At 39.6% G+C, this 20,291-nt stretch overlaps 2 protein-coding genes and 1 long non-coding RNA gene across 5 annotated transcripts in view; 2 read left to right on the top strand and 1 right to left on the bottom strand.

Annotated features, from left to right (window-relative positions):
• The window catches only part of grapa (GRB2 related adaptor protein a), a 14,632-nt gene extending 5,683 nt beyond the window's left edge, over positions 1-8,949 (top strand). For 2 of the 3 annotated variants that reach the window (XM_049744906.2, XM_049744904.2), the window contains exons 2-5: positions 705-802; positions 1,502-1,621; positions 5,238-5,406; positions 8,140-8,949. In XM_049744906.2, the coding sequence (XP_049600863.1) occupies positions 714-802; positions 1,502-1,621; positions 5,238-5,406; positions 8,140-8,325 (564 nt within the window). In that variant the 5' untranslated portion in view covers positions 705-713 and the 3' untranslated portion in view covers positions 8,326-8,949. Of the gene's footprint in view, positions 1-226; positions 258-704; positions 803-1,501; positions 1,622-5,237; positions 5,407-8,139 lie in introns of all 3 variants that reach the window. The other variant, XM_049744905.2, reaches the window with a different exon arrangement.
• On the bottom strand, positions 5,766-20,291 carry LOC125983557 (uncharacterized). Its single transcript, XR_007486741.1, has 2 exons — positions 20,228-20,291; positions 5,766-6,223 (listed from the first exon to the last, which is right to left on the bottom strand). It is a non-coding gene; the product is annotated as an uncharacterized lncRNA (long non-coding RNA).
• On the top strand, positions 11,783-18,669 carry LOC125983520 (protein FAM83G). The gene is made up of 4 exons (XM_049744867.2): positions 11,783-12,550; positions 13,801-13,968; positions 15,074-15,198; positions 15,275-18,669. The coding sequence occupies exons 1-4, from the start codon at positions 12,098-12,100 to the stop codon at positions 17,688-17,690; spliced, it is 3,162 nt and encodes a 1,053-aa protein (XP_049600824.1). The 5' UTR covers positions 11,783-12,097; the 3' UTR covers positions 17,691-18,669.

Here is a 20,291-nt window from a genome sequence, read left to right as displayed (position 1 = left end):
CGGTTTTGATGACAGTCTCCAAATAAAAACCCTTCTAACGTGTATTGTTTCATCCCATGTCCTAAAATAAACATAGTAAATCATCCACTTATTATAAATTGACCCATTTTTACTTTCAACGTGAGTGAGACAATTTGTGTGTCTCATTTGAGCATTTAAAAAAAATACCAACATATTGGAAAAACATTGAATAACTGAAGTGAGATTTTTTTTTTTTTTTTTTTAGAAGGCTGGGGTGGAAATTTATAGACAGCCAGGTAATTGAACTCCCACTAAATGTCTGTCAGTCTATCTACCCACGCCTGTCTACCCTTCTGCAAGAACACAGTGGTGTATTTTTATGCGAGTGTTCAAGGTGACACGATCAATGGACACTTAATCGACATAAACTGAATCACAAAACTCTCTCGCACTTAAAAACTGCTTGCAAATGAGAATCAAAGCAGCGGAGTGGCCGTTGGTGAGAGGTGAGAAAACAGAAGCGGATGTTATTTTTACACCTTTTATTTTCTTAAAAAAAAGCTTCACATGTACGATCAAATGCTCAAACTTGATCGATCAATACGTCAGACTCTTCTAAATGCACATTTACAGTTTCATTGTTTGAAAAGAGGCCTAAAAAAAAAAAAAAAAATTCATGACCTTTGACCCAGAAATAATATGACTGTGAATCCAAATGATCCAATATTTAATTTCCTTGCTAGATCACCAACATGGAGGATGATCCCAACTGGTACACAGCTGAGCTGGACAACAGAAAAGGCTTTGTGCCAAAGAACTATATCAACCTGCGGCCACACGCGTGAGTTCATGGAAAAAACGTTGACGCATGCGTACAAGTACACAACGCACACATAGGAAGCGTCGCTAAAGCAGATTCAGACGCATCTCCAGAAAATGGTCGATCTTAACAGCTCATTAGTGTGTGGAGCAGCTCCAGGCATCTTCTGCTCTGATTTGGACATCTGCATCCCGGCAAAAGACAAACCCGTCCTACTCATACGCTCACTTACGTAATCTTACACTTTGTGTGTGTGTGTGTGTTTGCTGCTGCACACCACATTTCCATCACTGTCTCACACCAGATGGGCTCCTATTTTTTTTTTTTTTTTTTTTCCGACAGATGCTTAAGTGACAATGTTACAGCAGGCTTTGTCTTGTTAAAAAAAAAAAAAAAAAAAAAAAAAGCTTCTTAGATAGGAGGCCTTTGCCAAAACAAAGGTTTGAGTAAAAAGAAATTAATGTTGTGGCAACTTAAAATAGAGCTTCCACAAAGTTGTGTGCAATTTTATTTATTTTTTAAATAACTTTATAAGGATCAAGTGTCCGACAGCGTTGATCTATACTATTGTAAGAATTTCTTTTAAATGTCATTCTCTTATGACAAAAAAAAGACAATTAGATTTACTACTTTGCAACGATTCTGTAAACACACGGCAATAAAAAAAATAAAAATAAAATAACCATTTAATGTCATTGTGTTTACTTTCCAATCCCTCAGGTGGTTTGCAGGTCGTATATCTCGCGGTGTGGCGGAAAGTCGACTTCGACACCGGGAATGTGGAGCTTTTTTAGTCCGAGAGAGCGAGAGCGCTCCTGGGGAGTTTTCCATGTCGGTCAGGTAAAGAAAATTATTCATATTTACTCCTCTTGTAGATTTTTAAAATCTTGTAAAAACTAACTCATTACGTAGGAAGACAGTTTGAGGAGGGATGGGGATGTAAAAAAGCAGGAAGCCTCTGAGCTAATCTCATCTTGCACACGAGAGCATCTTGATGGCACCGATTGTAAGGCCAGGCGGGCAGTGACGGTGGTGGCCGCTTGTGATTTTAGCCCTGAGCTCAGAGGAGGTGCTAAAGTGTGCAAAAAGCGACATTTTTGGCAGCATGGGTATTGTTTGCTGGATGGTGCAGTCGGCACCAAAATTGGGTCAGGTGTGTGCGCTGACAGCTCCTCGTATCTAGGAAGATGTTTTTGGTGATAGTTAATGTGAGTGCTTCACTCGTAGCTAAGCTAAGTGCAGTTTTAATATATGTTTAAATAGTAAATTTATGGTGAGGAGTTAAAGTGGAGGAGCCGGAATTTTTGCTGGATTTTTTTTTGTCATGATGATTATCGGGGGGGGGGGAATAAATGTGTGTCTGGTGACTAGCGTGAAACCACGGCAGGAAATCTGCCACATTGGGTTGTTTGGTGGTTTATTTTTAGAAAGTGGGGCAAAGTGATGGCAACCTAGGCTCTTATGAAGAGACATGAGAAAAGCATTTTGCATATTCATAGTCCAAGTTATTTTGGACTAGTGTTGATCAAAGTTTCCTGAAATTAATCACAAGTGCAGTTTAGAAGTTGGAAGTTTAATGGATGCATCATGAGCGTGACTAAATTATGTTGTGACATTTGTATTGTAAATCAGGACTGATTGTTCTAAAAAAAAAAAAATAAATTAAACTTGTACGTCTCTGAGTACTTTATTTATTCATGCGCTTCTATTAAATCTTTCATGTTGATTATTTTATGATATATTCACTTTTATAATTTCTAAAAAAGCTAAATTTACTCATGTGGTATTTAAATATGCTGTAATTTCACATTTGTACATATTAAGCCGACATCATCAACAAATGCATGCTGGGTAAAAAAGTGCTTTTATGCTATTATGTTCACAAGGAAGCCATTTTGAACGGAGCTTCATTATTCACACGACCTCTAATATCGCTGACTCATGCTCCTTCGGGTCGTTTGGCTTTGAGAATCTTTTGTCATCAGTCATCATTAGTGTCTTGTTAAAAGGAATGGGCACTTAAGGCTGTGTTTATGTTACAGTTCCAGAATCTTTGCCGAGCATCGAGTAGCGTCTGAGATTTAGTGGAGCATGAATGTCAATTGCTAGTGGGTGATTTCACAATCATTGAGTCTTATGAGCTATCTAGCCAACCGTTTTGTGGATTCTGTTGAGGGGGCACGAAGAGCTGGAGCATATCCCGGCTGACTTTTTGGGGAAAAGGTGGTCTACACACCCTGGAATGGTCACCAGTGAGTCACAGGCTCTATATAACCATTCAGACGTCACCGACGTCACCGAATCATTTCTACCGCATTTATTTATATATTAAGTCTGTCGTTGATGCAATGCTGTTTCAAAAATGGCGCCTACGTGGTTTTTATTAGACACTCTCAGAAATGTATTAATTTGGCAATATTTTAGTATAATAATTTTGATAATAATTATTAGAATATATAATATAAATAAAAATATATTATTTTGTATAATTATAGAATTATTCTCATATATATACCACATTAAATATAATTATAATCATTTAATTATAATATTTTTATGCTAATAAATAAATGTGCAAAAGTGGCAAAAAATTGCAAAATGTAGTCTGAGGTGTCAAAACAGATAAGACAAAAAAAAATTCAAACAGAGAAATATTATTGCCTGTACCAACATTCATATATGATATATGAGTAAATATGCAATTAATTTAGAATAAATTAGACACATCTTGCAAACCCTAACCCTTACCCCAAAACACATGATGTAATGTTATTTGCAAGTCCTCCCTGACGTCATCCTCCTTTTAAAACCGCACTCCGGCCACCTCATTGGGTGTGTCATTCATTTGTTACAGTTTAATCACGACATTAACACGCATGCATCGTTGCACATTGCTAAAAATTAAGAAGGTGAGATTAGAGAACCTGACAGCAGCAGATAGGAAGTGAGAGCAAATTGAAGGAGGAAGTCGAGGGAAAGACAAGCAGAGCGACCTTCATGCATCTCCAATTGTGCTGGCGTCGGGTAAAAGTTGTAAAAATAACTTGGCTGTCAGGATGTCTCACCGCTTTCTATCGCGTCATCTACAGTAGGTGGCTTTCCAAATGCCAGTCTGCTTCTCACTCGTACTTTGTCTCAATCCCTCCTCCAGATTTCTTTGTACGGAGAAAAAGAACATAATCTCTCAATCGCTGTGGGCCTTAATTACACTGGATAAAGAACACAAATGAGAGTGTGTGTCTGTATTAATGTGTGTGTACTGTTCATCACGCTGTAAGAGTTTATCGGCCAGAGTGTGTTACTTGACCTCTGGGCAGATTGTAATGATGATACATGCATAATGATCGGAAGGACTCGACGTTGATGGTTATAGATTGCAAATATGGATTTTAGCGAAAAGGCTTGGCAGTGAATGATTGATTGCATTATTGTGGTTGACTTGGTTGATGAACATGTTTCATTCTTATATAAGGTTATAAAGGTATTTGATTAAGGAATTATTTTTTGGACTGGAAAAAATATATATTTGTTGTTGTTGAGTTTGAATAGTGGGTTTTAAAATGGGTAATCAAAAATGAAATATATTAAGAGTATTTATGCCATGTCAGGAAGGTCATGCCCATCACTCAGGAGTGTCAGTTACCCAAATTGATCAGTAGGGGGCAGCAAAGGGTATCAGACGTCATAATTGGCTGATGACTTCACAGCATGGTGTTACTTTTGTGGATTGAGGGGCTACTTATTCTCACAGGTTGACTTAGTCTAATTGAAAAACAAAAGTTTTCTCTCTCAAAGCACATCATGAAAAAGTATGACTGATTTTGCCAAATCTGCCACGACCGATATTCGGCATCATTAAATGTAAACATTGCACCCTCCTACTCTGGGATGATTTGAGAAATAAGGGGGCGTTGAGTTGACTTTGGCTGTATGTTACAGGAGCTTATATAACAGTAATGATCATGGTGAGATGTTCCGATTTCTAAAGATAAACTGCTAAGTTACTTAGCAACCGCCACAGGGAGCAGGTAGGAAGTGTCGGCGGAAGAAAAATGGCTGTTTAATTGCGGCCTGCATTGATTTTTCTGAGGAACTAAATGAATTATGTAAATACTTTGCTCCAATAACAAATAAATAGCAGTCTCTTAAATGACTTTGCAAATGAGGAAACTGTTCACGCAAATGAGCATCCCATTATGAACAACCATTAATGACTCAATGACATCAAAATGTTGGCTGACAAGTTGGCCTCTGCTTGTTATTATTTTTTTCCGTCAGACAGAACATGAGTCATTTTATGAGGCCATTAGACAATGACCTACTTTGAATTGTTTTTTAAAAAAAATATGCAAACAATTAATCATTTGTAACAGTGACTAGCTAAGACAAAATGACTGTGTCAGCAAAAAAGTGATGAAATGACATTTTTAAAATCTATTTTTTGTTTGTTTGACAGTTATGGTGACCACGTCCAGCACTTCAAGGTACTGCAGGACCGTTGCAGTCAATACTACGTGTGGGATGAGCTCTTCTCCTCCCTGAATGAGCTTGTGGAGTTCTATCATAGCAACAGTATCGCTAAGGAGAGGACCGTCTTTCTGCGAGACCCCGAACACTTTGCAAGAGTGAGCACGTGACCTCTAATTTAAACATGATTCCTTTTATAACATATATTTTCTAAAATATACTAAATAAAAAAACACAAGAGCACATTTGACATTTCATCAATGTCCTCCAGAAATCTCGATACACTGTGTGTCCCTCTTTAATAAATATTTTTTATATTTTAACATTTAATAGAACATCACAGACTGATTCATTTAACAATTTTGGCATACCGGGAAATGTTTTTCTTTTTTTTAACCTTCAAAGAGGTGTGGGCAGGTAGAACATATCAAGTCAAATAAATATTTGTGTGCCCTTCATTTTTTTTTCGTCTCATTTCATTCTGTCATGTCACATTCAATGTCATTAACGAAACATATCTGTCCCATGTGTGCTTCCTTTATTGTCTTCCATCTGCCATATGAGCAAATGTGCTCATATTTCTAAAATGATTCCAAGACTAATTTGACCATTAGAAGACACAGTGACATTGAAATAAATAAATAAATAAATAAATAAATAAATAAATAAATAAATAAATAGAAATGAATATAGCCCTTGAATTAGACCATTCTGAAGCTCCCATGATGTTATATGTTAATAAATAAAAAAAATTTAAAAATCACATAAATCACATAAAATGAAATTAAATAAAATATAGCCCTTGAATCAGACCAAAGATTCTGAAGCTCCCATGATGTTATTGTGAAGTCAAAAGCGGAAAGAGGAATGGCGTCAACAAGGTGTCCTCTGTTAACACCTACAGATCATGATCGACAGGGTGGAGTCTGTCCGTAATCCCCGCTCATACGCACAACCATGTGGCTTGACGGGTTGCTGTGGTAGCAAAGTGTCAATCATACGTCAATCATCCAAATAAGCTCGTCTCATGCGACACACCTATGAACTAGAAGCACCCTTGTTTGTACCATAAAAGGAAATCGATGAGATCATATCAATACAGTGGAAAATGAATTTGAAAGATGACTCTGTTTTTTTGTTTTCTTTTGCCCCTCGCAAAATCAATTAAATATAATAGCACACAGTTGAGCCACTAACACGATCTGGAACCGTTCAGAATCAATATTTATCTACTAAAAATCAACGCAACACATTCCCCACTCAGCATCTTGAATTCCGTGCCTGCGTTTGAATATAAAAAATTCATGCAACGAAAAGGTCATCTCCTATGTCCTTGTACTTGACGTGCCTCCACTTTCTTGATGAATAGACACATTACTACGAGCATTTTTTTTTCTTTTCCCTGGCACGCAGATCTTCGTCAGTCATTTTCCATATCAGCCTAGCTCCATTTTAGGCCTGGCAATTCAATACTGACGATAATATATAATATTACACAAATAATTCCGCTTTGTTTGGCTCAAATGTGTGACCAAATGTGTCATTTTCTTTCCAAACTAATTCCAAATGAGCTCATTACCCGGCACAAGATCATTCCTTATCTCATCATGGCAGGATGGCAAATGTTTTTTTTCTTCTTCTCGCTTTTCCCACCCACCCCCAACGCCCACCCCTCCATCCTCATATGCCCTCGAGCCTCAACGGATCTACTTCTAAGTACGATCATGCAAAAACTTACTTGACATTTTCGAAAGCAGACTACACTGCATAACCTTGAAGTAATTTGTGTTTAGGGTGAAAGCCAAATTACCAAAGCACAAACTATTGGTATTTCTTCCAGGCTTGATTCGCCCTCTTAGTTCACATCTACTTTCCTCAATAGAACTGCAACTGACAGCAAAGTGAGAACACTGAGGTTGAAATTGCGCTACTTAAAATAGTCACTTTTCTCCAGCTAATCAGTTTTTACTTTGCCGGCCTGCAGAGATCAGAAGAGGCGGAAAAGTAACTTGTTTTTTGCGTGCACTTAAAGACAAACACAGTTGGACAGATGGGTGATGGGGTACATTTTATTGAAGGCGGTTTTATTTTTAGTGTATAGGTGTGTGATCTTATCTCGGCATCGCGCGGCGTTTGGCTAGCTGTGCCTTCGCTCTCGATTTTTGTCATTTTTTTCTCTGCAAGCGGCTCCCCGCTGATAAAAGCTGTGTGTTCTCAAATAAGAAACAAAGCAAACCAATTTTTTTCCAATTTCAAATAAGTCTAAATCACAGATGTCAAACCTAAGGCTCGGGGGCCCGCCACATAATTTTATTTGGCCCGCAAATACAAATTGTGCATCAACTTATATTAAAACTAAAATTACAAATTGTTTTCACTTTAAAAACATACAGATATTGCTGGCAATTTTTATTACCATTCATCTTTTTCAAATATTTGAACAGTTTTGACTAGTCCCTGTTTTCAAAACTAAGTTATTCATCAATTTGTTGTGTAGCATAAACTGTATATAATATATATAATATAATCTCGATTTTTCACCGAGAGCTGCTTGCAGCCTCCAAACATTCTGATACTCAACTCGACTACACCAGGCGGTTATTAGTCATCACTGAATATTTATTTCAACGTGTCGCTTTCATTCTGTGCTTGGTTAGAACTCGCTCTTCTGTTGACTTATTTCAATTGATTCAAATAATAATGAAATAAATGAAAATGTCAAAGCATTAGCAAAGAAGTGAACTTATTGCATCTGCAACCATTCATCTCTACGAATGAAATATGCAATCATAGTTTGCAAATATCCAGACGTTTGTCTTCAAACTGATCTTTCCTTCTTCGTCCTTCCGCTTGTGACTTCCTGCTCTATCTTTCTCGATCTCTTTTGGCAGCGTCCTCACCATGCCCACGCTCTCTTCGACTTCAACCCTCACCACCCCTCGCAGCTCCGCTTCCTGCGGGGTGACGTCATCGAGCTCATTGACTGCTCCGACTCACTGCGCTGGAGGGGCCGTTGCCATGGACACGTGGGCTACTTTCCTCCGGAGTATGTCCAGCCCGTTTACCACTGTCGGTGAGCCCACACATATAAGTGGGCCTTCTCATCCACGTCACTTCCACTGCTTCTCTGCTCTTGGCTACCAGTCATCTTTGAAGCAGATGGCCTGGAGATTGACTAGTGATGCAATCATTTCCAAAAAAAACTTCTGTTTACCACTTCCTGGGCAAAACCTGACCAGCTGTGACTGGCACAACATCTACTCCAGTTCTATAGAATCAATGACACCATTCAAGGCATGCAGACAACTTTTTACTCCACTAATGCACTTGTAGAAATTTTTAATCCAAACCGCATCATTCTATAATATACCGGGTTTTTTTTCGGCATATCCGCAACGTTTGTGGAGAGCAGTGGAAGTTCATGTAGAATTTTTCCCGAAATACTTGAAGAGCACATTGAATTGTATGATAGTGTGAATAGGCCCCGAAAAGAGAATCACAAATTGTACCCTGTTTGAACTGTAAATCAGTTTGTGTATTTTTGTTTTGTATATAATGTTGTATTAATCATATCTTAGTAAATTCCTGGTCAAATAAAAAAAATGTATAAATGTTTTCGATCACAGCAACTAACTAGAGAGAGTCACAGGTATTTCATGACAAATGTGAGTCATTTAAATAAATTTTCTTCTGAAGACTGATCATTACTGTTGCATTCTAGCTTCCGGTGATTTAAAAAAAAGAAAAAGTACATATGGCCTCTTAGGAACTTTCCTGTCTAATTAAGGTGACTGACTGGTCAAGCTTATTTCCGTCGATGCTTTGAAGTTGCAGAAAGAAGTCATGCCATTATGTAAATCATATTCAAAAGGCTGACACACAAAGTACTCGGATGTTTTTTTGCGGATGGATTACAACAGGATGAAAGAAAGGTTGGCAATTTAATATGCTCTGACTGATTACAAGTATCAAAGTAATGGAGCAAGCAAATAGACGGTGATGTAAGAAGGGCGGGGCAATGCTGACAAGACCAGTTGGAAGTAACAAGGCACATACACCCAATAGCAAATGTTAAAAAAAAAGTTAATATTTGAACAGACTAATTTTTTATATTAAAATAAAATTATATTTGAATGCTAATTAATTTAGAAAACAAATGTGTCATCCACATATTTAACAGATTTAAATGAGCTGCGTACGTGTAAGAGCTATAATTCATTCTGGGAATGGTAATATCAGTAGGAGGGAATTTTTGTGTTATTTCACATCCATATTCATGCAAATTTTGGTCACGTTTAAACTTGTCAGGGACTGTTTCAAGTGTAATTTGCATTTTGCTCTTTAAGGAAATGTTGAGTTGCACCATGCAAGTCTATCATATTGTTTTTTATTAATTTAGTAAGTCTACGATGGGCTTATCTGGTACATTTAAATGTGTGTATGTTTTTATTTCACATTTCTGTCATTCTTTGAGTAAGCAAGCTGATGTTTTAGGATCAGAAACACACACACACACAATCCTGCCATTTTGAATAACGCAGTTGTCAGTTGACTGGTGCTATGTTAAGAATGCGGTGCTGTTTCTCTCACCAGGATGTCAGATTTCAACTGGGGTAGGAAATGAGGTCACATTTGGAAATCCCCATCGGCGGCATCATTTCAGATCAATTATTTTTCAATCTCATATTTCCTCGTTTGTGTTTTTTTTTACTTGATTTTCACGGGGGAGTTTGGATGCAGTCGAAAGGTGTGACAAAAATAGCTCCTATTTCATTTATGCTTTAAATAGAATTTTGCCGAGTCATTTCAAAGCATGCGAGAAAAAAACAAATGCTCGTTCTGTGTGTGTGATATATTACTTCGCTGCTGACATCAACAAGCCAAAAAAGAACCTGCGACACGTGGCAAAATGTGACAGCAGTTAAATAGGGTTGCGGTGAAAGAGAAGAAAAAAAAAAAAAAAAGAAGGGAATGCAAGGAGGAGAAGCAATACATCAACAGCAGACATGCGAGTGACAGTAATAAAGTGAGAGGCAGCAGACGGGAAAGTGTCAAAGCGAAGAAGTCACTAATATTCTTGGGAAGTGAAGCCAAACACAACAAAAAAATGTGAAACCAGTTGGACTGACTTTGCAGCTTTCAGCAATCGAATGACGGGACGAACAACACACGTCACATAAGTTGTATAAAGGCTTCAAGTGTTCAAACAATTAATTAGAGTTAGCACGGTTGCTTTTATGAGATCCGGTAATAGAGGGGGAAAAAATGGAACATTTGTTCTCGGGCATTCTATGGCAACATTTTCATTGTGTGGTATAATTTTATGAAATTTGTCCAACTTGATCTAACAGATAATAATGACGGTGTAAACAATCTTTACACAGCTAAAAAAAAAAAAAAAGAAGAACTCAGTCCCGGCTCCCTGAGGTTTGGTTTGACCTACTTTTTTTTTTCGACTGGTTCTTTAAGAGACACAAAAACGAAGATATGCTGACTATACTGATGTCACTTCTCTTATGACATTTACATGCACCGAAACAGACTATCATGTGACAATAATCGTGTCAGCTACATTGGTCTTGCCTCTTGAAATTTCCCCAAGGAAGTTTAAATCTGGGAAAAAAAACAACCTAGCCAACTTGTGACGCCTTGTTTTGCTCTCTTCCCTTCTTAGTAAGTCTTTATTGGAAGTGGTGACATTTAGTCAGCTGAGGCATGATGCGGGTTGCCAGTGCCCGAGGCAAACTGTCTACATAACAATAACAAACATATATAAAATAGCTGCTAACCATAGACTATCAATATGAGAATTCATGACAGCTTTATTTATCATTTATTTGATTGTAACCAATGCAGCACATACAATTCTCAGGCACATCTGAAATTATGAAACAATTTACTGTTACTCTGCTTCCTGTCAAATAAAAATCTATCCCTTAAAAAAATTCCTTAAAGCAGGGGTGTCAAACTATTTTTTTCGTGGGCCACATTGTAGTCATAGCTTCTTTTTTTATGACTGTTAACCCAAATAAATGTATGAGCACCTCATATTATATACAGTAAAAGCTACAAAACAAACTGACAAATAACTGGTTTTCAAATCAGACTAGTAAAAACTGGTCAAATATTTTTTTTAAAAAGATATTAAAAGTCAATTCTAGTAATGACACACGAATTTGATGCACAATTTCTCTTCGCGGGCCACATAAAATAATATGGCAGGCCGTATCTGGCCCCCGGGCCTTGAGTTTGACACCTGCGTAAATAAACCTACAACACCTCATCACCCCACTAAAATGTTTCCAGACACTCTAAATGATTATCTGCTTCATTTTCAAAATCTCTGCGGTTCCCATGCTCGAGCAGGAAGGGGAATTCTTTCAAGAACAGGTAAAGCATTGCGGCAGGTTTCTGCTGGTGGTTTTCAGGATTGCCAGTAATGATTTAATGAATCGTTTAAAGGGGATGGGTGTCTATCTTTTGTATCGGAGTCCCTCCTAAAATCTTTTTCCTCCACCCAAGAAATCGCTGCAGGTCACAAAGGTGTGTCGGGTGTGTGTTTCACTGACACCTGTCGGGCGGTGCCTCGGTAGAGGCGTGACCGACGCTCTCGCTCGCCGGCCGGTCGGGCTGAAGTGTTTCTTCCTCATTGTGAGATGCAACGGGATCGGCTCTTCATGTAACATGGAAGTTCTTCCCATGACAGAAGAAATCATTTTTAATCATCCCGGAGTTCAACTGTCTTGTGATTCAAACGATCAAATTTCGCGCAGCTAGGACTTCACGAACTTTTTGGAAACTTCCGTTTTGTTCTTGATTTTTTTTTTTTCTTCTCGCTTTCGTTTCATTATGGCTCTGTCTCAAATTCAGTGCCTGGACGATTACAACGTGAACCCCCGGACAAATGAGTCCAAACCGGACTTTTTGTACAGCGAGGACCAGAGGCTCGCTCTGGAGGTTCTCCTCCGCGAAGGTCGCGAGCCCTTCCACAAGTTCGTGGAGGAACGCCAAATTCGGAGCTTCCTTTCGGACCTGGAGCAAGAAATGCTCACGAAGACCATGGAGCCTTATGACCCAGGCTCAGACATCTTCCCGGAGGATGCCGATGAAAACGAGGACCCATTGTCGCAGCACTACTGGCCCGAGTTATCGGACATGTCCATCCCGCAGATGGACCTGGGTTGGCCGCATACTGAAGCTTACCGCGGGGTGACGCGCACCACCGTGTACACGCAACCACCGCTGGAGGGTCAGACGCACATTAAGGAGATTGTCAGAAGGATGATCGCACAGGCGCAAAAGGTGCTATAAACTTCTTTTTTTTTTTTTTTTTTGGGTGCAGTTTCCTACATTTGCATGCACTTAACATGCAAAGTAGCACGACGCCATCGCTTAAAATAATTCTTAAAATGGAACTATTATAAATACAGTATGTGGTTGTTGCACTAATATAACATTTGAAAACAATTTAAATAGCAGAATGAGCACTGCCAAGAATTTCATGTCTGCTACCTCAGCGAATGAAGTCAGTAGTTCCCATAAATCTTCCCTTTGACAAAAAGCAACTATTCAGAACTTGAAATTGGCCATTGACGAGAATATGTTCCAAGTGGTCTGACCTTGAACGTGATGAGCACTGGTTTGACCTTGATGGCTATACCAAATAAATAAATGGGGGTTAGAAGTAACCTAATTCCACAGGGAAGTGTTCTATTATTGTGTGTTTTTTTCTGCTTTTCATTTCCAAATCCAAAATATGAATCTGCCATAATGTTGTAGGCTGTAAGTTCGAGTTCAGAGTCCAAACTTAAGCAACTCAGTGAGACAGTGTAAAGTACGACATGATTAATCAGTGTTATCTAAAGTGGTTCTCAACTGTTGCTACTCCAGGACTTGCATTTTTCTTTTGACACTAACTCGTGACCCACTTTTATAAAATGTAAAAAAAATGGAAAAAATATTTATTATTATTTATTTATTTATTTGATTTGATTTTTTTGTTATTTTCCCAAGTCAGAGCTGTGATACAATCTAAATACTTGACTGTACTGTTTTCAGTTTATGAGTAAATTCTATTCTTAGGGCAGTAACATTATCCATTTTTACCCAAGTCATTCACCAACTTCCAGTCAGGCAATAGTAAAATCAGAATTACAGTACTATAAATCTCAATCAAATTTGTATTCATATGAAAAAACACTTCAAGGCCATACAAGTCGAATATTCCAATAAATAACCGAGCGTGCTTTTTTTGTGGTACCATAAAACGAGTACTACCGGTCCAGAAACCAGCAATAACGTGAATCACGAACCACGTTTGCGTCCTGCCCCACTAGTCATGAATCACCTCCCTAAAAGACTAAAGGAATCTCCTTCCTGTGCCTTCATGCTTTGTTAATTATTTGCATAAGTGTGCATTATGTAACGTCACTAACAGTCATGATATGCCAAAACGCAGCATTCCTAGAACATGTTTGAAGACGTTGATGTTTCCACAAGTTAAACAAAATCCGTGGAAGCATTTGAATCCAATTTTTTTTCTTCTTCTCCAGGTCATTGCTGTTGTAATGGACGTCTTCACCGATGTAGACATCTTTAAAGATTTGATCGATGCTGGCTTTAGGAGGAAGGTTTCTATCTACATCTTGTTGGAAAGCACATCATTACCTCATTTCCTGTCTATGTGTCAGCGAGCCAACATGCACGCCGGACATCTTAAGGTAAGTCAAGTCAAGTCAAGTCAAGTCAAGTTTATTTGTATAGCCCTAAATCACAAACAGTCTTCACATAGCCAAAATTGACAATTATTCTCAAAGCATCCCCTGATCTTAAGCTCCCAAAAGATACACTATGTATTATATCATTAAGGGCTTTATAGTGTGCTAAAATATATTGGGAGTGACTACTGTAAGATTAATATTTTAGAAAAGTCTTTATAACCTCATAACTTGGATGACGGCGGAGGAAAAGCTAATAAAAATTTAATTGTAATTGCACCCCAGGTAAAATTGTCACACATTTAAAAAGAAGTTAGTGACTTCACGATTCTTGAATCATCATTGGCTTCGAAATGCTTTTAACAAGCTTTTACAATATGAGGTAGAAAAGTATAAAAGAATGAGGGCACGTGCATGGATTTATTTAAAAAAAAAAAAAACAGTCACGCTCAAAGTCTTTGGAGGAACGAAAAGAAAGCACAAAGGCAGCCTGACAGGATTCTCAGAAGCATCTGCTTCTGGATTACCAGAAAAAAAAGAAAAAAAAAGTCTCGTGAGGGATCCGAGGCTCAATAAAGCTTGCACATGACAGCCAAACATGACAAGTGAGCTCGGCTCAGCCTTTGCCAAGTCGGCTGCTTTTCTGACCGATTTACTCTGGCAACATCTGCCTTCATCAACTCTGAGGATTTTCACAATTCCCAGCTGCATTTATTTATTTGTTTGCATATTTTGGATGCATTTGTGTTTGTTTACAACACAATGCAACGAGATGATCTTGTAAATGATCTTATTTGACACAACGTTCTTTCTTGAACGCCCAAAGGCTCCAAATAAAATCTGCTGAGTTTGCTTATCACGCAAAGGAATGCACAAAGGGGAAGAGAAAGCTGTGATCATAAGGAGAGCAAAGGGGAATTTCTCACAAGACCGTGTCATGTCGTGACAAAGGACGATGTTGTCTCAGTCTTTAAATTTAATTCCCTGGTTTCAAAGGCACTCATCACGAATACTGCTTTCAATTATTCAATTATTTTCAATTTACAGTGACTTTGTTTTCCTAGCATACATCATATGACCAATAATATTTTGTATTTTTAAATTATAGCACCTTCGGGTACGCTGTACAGAAGGAACAGAGTTCTACACTCGTTCCTGCACCAAGGTCAAAGGTCGACTGGGACACCGATTCATGTTCATCGATGGAGACAAAGCGGTATCTGGATCTTTCAGGTCAGTTTAATTGATGCTTGAGAGTGACAAATCATTTTTTTGTCATCATCTCTCAGACATCATTTTGGTTTTACAGTTTCACCTGGATGTCCTCACGGCTGGACAAAAACCTGGTCACCGTGGTGACAGGCCAGGCAGTGGAAGCTTTTGATCACGTCTTCCGCCATCTTTACTCCACCTCAAGATTTGTTGATCTCCAGCAAGTCGCCATGGAGCCAGAGCCTCAGCGTGAACCCCTCCCACACCTAGAACCTGTTGTCCTTTCTTCTACGAATGTAACAAAGAAAATGTACAACCCCAAATATGCTTTACTTGGAGAAAATACTAGCGCTAACAGCCCCAAAGAGTCCCAGACAACAGAGGTGCCAGATACTAAGAAGAGAAGGCGAGGAAGAGAAAGTAAAGAACCCACGCAAGAAGAGGAAGACATCCATCCTGGACTTTTAAATCTAGAGAAGGCATACTTGATCCCTTACTTGCCCACCTGGCCCGAGCCTGACCCCCCGAGCGACGTTATTGGTTTTATAAACATCATGGATATGAACAGACCGACTCAAGTGCATCTGCAACGCTCCGAGAGGTTCGAAGTCAGTCAAGCTATTCGCTTCAGAGATCCTTTCACCATGCCCGAAGCACCCATGCCAGAGGTTGCTAAACCGAGACAGACTCCTACGCAAATCGAGGAGAAGACAAATCCGCCACCATCCCAAGATCGGATCCAAGTTAGAGACTCGATATATGACAGGTTGCATCGCGTGGATTCCACCGATACAAAAGCTGACAAACTTGACCTTCACTCGGTTTCATCAACAGGTCAAAATGAAGGTCAAGCCAAGTCCAGCAACATCGAACACATCCGTCGTAGTACCGGTAATCTCGAACCCGCCTCCGAACAAAGGAAATCGTCAGAAATTCGGACTGCTGCCGAAACCCTTAACCCGCCAAGTCCCGTTGACTCAAACTCCAGAACGGAACACACAGAAACTAAAACCACACATCCGGTGCAAGCTAATCATACAGAGTCATCACATAGCCCCTCGAAAAGTCACACCTCCCACCCCTCCTCTTCCTCATCTTCAAGCTCAAGTAATCAAACCCTGAAAACCTATATTACCCATCCGACTACCAAAGACAGGAACATCAGCAACGGCCCGAGCACTCTTCAGAGGTTGAACAGCCTGACCAGAGATGAAGAAGCCATCCACAAGTCAGTTGGAGAAATCAAGTCTGCGCCTAAAATTCATGAAAATAGTAACAGAAAAATGGGATTGCAGAAAGATGACACAAAGAGTGACGCCTTCCAGAAAAATCAAGAGGATAAACAAAAAGAAACTTCTGTAGACAATCAGAATAAAAAATCCGTTGGACTACATGATCGAAAGGAAGGAACTCAAGTGGTCTCGGGGAACAAAAGACAAATCCAGTCAGATGCTTCTTTAGCACCAAATGTGAATCTTCAAAAAAATACTTTAGATGACACAAAACCGCTGAGACCATCCGACTGTGATGGAAGTTCAAAGACGGTAGACGACCTTGAAAGCAAGGCTACGTTGAAACAGCTCACCGATCCCGATTCTCGCCAAACACTGAATGAAAGTGAATCCAGCAAAAAAACGTACCATGTCAAAGAAAACAAACCCCAACGAATATCTTACAGTCAAAGTTCCCCGTTGACTATGTGGGAGCGGATCCAAGCCGCGACAATTGAGACGTCTACCGACAGGACGGATGCCGCGTCGACAAAGTCTTCTGATAACACCGCAAACCCGGCAAAGAAGAGCATCAGGAGACTCTCGCAAGACTCCCCGCAATCTCCGAAAGAACAAACGCCAGAGAAAACCGTCCAATCGACAAAGAGAGAACGACGGTCAATTTCGGCCGTCAGACGCACTTCTGCTGATTTGCCTTCCCGTATTCCGACATTGGAGATGAGTCCTGGGTATCGCCAGAGAGCTCTATCGAGAGATCGCTTGAGAGATCTCTCGAGAGATCGCTCTAGAGCTCTCGAGAGAGGTCGCTCGAGAGATGACTCCAATCGCTCCTCCACCTCTGAGGAGTTTGTCGAATGTAGCGACTCGCCAATCAAAGAGGTTGAAAGACACGGGAAAGCGGATACCGCCGATGACACGGAAACGAAAACGTCGAACAAATCCAGTTCTGTATTCTTAGACTACACCGCGTACGTTGCGTTGTTTGACCCCAAAACCAAGCCGACCTCGAGCAAAGAAACGCAAGGTCTTGAGAAGAAAGTGAAAACGAGGGAGAAGGAGGACGTGAAAAGTCGAGAGAGCGGAATCAAAAAGACGGCCAATCGAGATTCCAAAGGGAAAGAGAGGTGGAATGTTGAAGTAAAGTCAAAGACTTTGGAGAAAGAAAAGGAAGCCCAAAATCAAGCTCTCGGGAGAAAGTCGAGAACTCAGAGGGGATCGGGATCCGGCAATGTGGACAACAGAGATGGGTCGGCTAAAGAGGTCGCTGGTCAGAACGGATAAAATCCGTTTACATGCGGACACGGTTTGTCATCGATTGGAAAATCTCGATGGATGAAGTCACGCAAATAGATTCTTACGTTCTACCGTCAATAAAGCACACTCAACACAGGAATAAAGCGATTTGATTTTGCTTTCCTGTCAATAACTTCCTATTCAGGTTGTACAACAATGCTAACGCTAGACTTTTGAGAAGTGCACCAACATTCTCGTCTAAAGCAAACGAGCTTCTTCCTCATTCCCCCGAAAGCTACCTCAGCAGAGGAACTGAGTAGAAACGCTAAAGTTGAATTCCGTATTCCGTTACTACATTGAGTCTTGAATTATCCGAGCAGGTTTCAGTGATGTGGCAGAAAACCGGATGACTTGTCAACTTGCTTCCAGAGATGTTTTCGTTTTATTCTCAGGACAACCAAACAAAGAAGACTTTTAATCCGACGGTTAATTAGATGAACTTGGTTTTCCGTCACACTGTCTGACTGGTTAAGCCAGACAGTTCAGCAACAAGACGACACACCTAAGAGTTGTTTTTAATCGTTCCAGAAAAATAATGGAGACGAGGACAAATTACATTGATATTTGTTCGCGCATTCGCATCAATAAGTTGCTTTTTGAAAGTCTTGTTACGAAATAACATTTAAAAATCAAACAGGAACATTTTGTTTGTTTTTGTGACTATTGGGCTATTTTCCAGTTGACGCTTATGGTGCACTTTACATTTAAAGTACATTGAAGGTAAATATTCTGTTTTCCAGAATGTTCTGTTACTCTGCTATTGTTATTCCGGTACGTGTGATTTTTTTGAAATGATTTAGTGACTTAAGAATTCAAGTTGTGTTTTCTTTCTTGTTACTATTTATATATTCACAGTTGTCTTGGCAGAAAAAAAAAACGCCTATGTACGGATAAAAAGGCAACGTTTGAAAGTGGTGATCTGTCTTTGTTTTCAGGACAAATAAAGCCGTTGAAGACGTCAACGAAACGGCTGCTATTTATTGACTGAAACATTTTTTTTGCATCTCAAATGATGTGTAAATGAGGATTAGTGAGTTGATTTATTCCCAGCAGGAAATATGTCTTACTAATTGAACGTTACCATGAACAAATCTATTCAAAAGTATTTTTATTTTTTCAGGATTTCAGGTGCATATTTTCCAAGCCATTCTTCCGACAATAGTCAAAAATACTTTTTGACTCTAGAAAGTCAGGTGACCTCAATTCTTCGACATTAGCTCTTAAATCATGGATGACTTCTTCTGAGCAGCTCGGAAAAGACTCTTCAAACTGACTTAAATCCAAAGAGCATGCATGCCTCGCGGCGGAACAAGCAGGGACGGATTAAATATCTAAGAAGTTGATCTAGCCATTTTTTTGGAGTGTCTTAAATAAGACTACGGTGTTAATCCACCGTCCAATTCTTCGAATGCATATTGAACCACATTGTAGTTAATATTCAATTTAGATCGTTTCAACAAGCAGAGGGAGGACGTGCAAGATGGAGCGGGGGATGGGCACATATTGATGCTATCAGCTAAGACCGATGACGGATGACTTGCAAAGAAAAGTAAGCCGTCTATTGTCTGGACTGATAACGTTTGTCAAACCTGAACAGGGAGTTAGGCCAAGCCCACACGGCGAACGTTTACTCGTGTGCAAAACATCCTGCAATTCCCGGAATTGGATGCAGCTCGCATTCAAATCTACATTTGGATGGCAATCATCTCGTCTCCCTGAAGCCATTTACATGGTGATGAGAGACTTGACTTTGCCATCAGACACACTCGTGTCTCATCAACAAACATAGGAGAGGAGATTCTACTCAATGGAGGTGGGATGATGATGATACAACAGCCGCATGGAGATACAAAGATAACAAAACACACCATCACTAGAGATACCCTGCCAGACATGATATGAATTAATTGGCGTGTACACCAATTAAGGATTTCACATTAACGTGGAATGAGTCGAGCGTTAACGAGCGTGATTAGATTTTCAATCAGCTTTCTGATCATGCACACGCGGGTCAGTGCAAATGTGTTCTTTTCACAGACGACAGGATGAATATGTTTCGAAAAATATTTTAAGAACACCGCCGAGTCAGACGCTATCGTCACGCAAAGCTTTGACTTGCAGATGCCGCACGACTGGTTTGAAGATGTGACGGGGGGGGGGCAAAGATCAGTCTGCTGAGAAAGCAGCCAAGCGGGATTAATGCTGAGCAACTCGGCAAGCACCAAAAATTGCTTTTTAGGCACACTTTCCACCCGGGGAAAAAAAAAAAAATTCCAAGTGGCACGGAAGCTGACTTCATGTGTTTTTTTTCCAGAGGCCATACCTGTGCTAACTTCATCTGGCAGAGTGTCCAATCGATTTACAGAGAGAATTTGAATGTGGCAGGAGATGAAACTTGAATTGTTATTAAAAAAAAAAACTGGAGATATTAATATTAATATTAATTTCACAAATTACATCATATCAAAGCAAACAATTGGAATTGTGTCACTTGGGCCATCAACCGAGCTGTGATTGGTCGTTACCTGAGTCCCAAGGCATTGTGATGTCATTTTCAGTCGACAGCAAGTGCAAAATGGTCGCCCACCT

The sequence above is a fragment of the Syngnathus scovelli genome, chromosome 16, assembly GCF_024217435.2.
Source record: "Syngnathus scovelli strain Florida chromosome 16, RoL_Ssco_1.2, whole genome shotgun sequence".
Taxonomy (NCBI): Eukaryota; Metazoa; Chordata; class Actinopteri; order Syngnathiformes; family Syngnathidae; genus Syngnathus; species Syngnathus scovelli.
The sequence above is the reverse complement of the archived record's forward strand: the minus strand, read 5'-3'. Positions and strand labels throughout refer to the sequence as shown.

What these genes read in the sequence shown, in the direction of transcription:
- LOC125983520 (XM_049744867.2), top strand. Translation starts at nt 12,098, where the DNA reads ATGGCTCTGTCTCAAATTCAGTGCCTGGACGATTACAACGTGAACCCC. An exon ending in TGATCGCACAGGCGCAAAAG is followed by an intron (nt 12,551 to 13,800) that starts GTGCTATAAACT and finishes CTTCTTCTCCAG; the next exon opens with GTCATTGCTGTTGTAATGGA. An exon ending in TGCACGCCGGACATCTTAAG is followed by an intron (nt 13,969 to 15,073) that starts GTAAGTCAAGTC and finishes TTTAAATTATAG; the next exon opens with CACCTTCGGGTACGCTGTAC.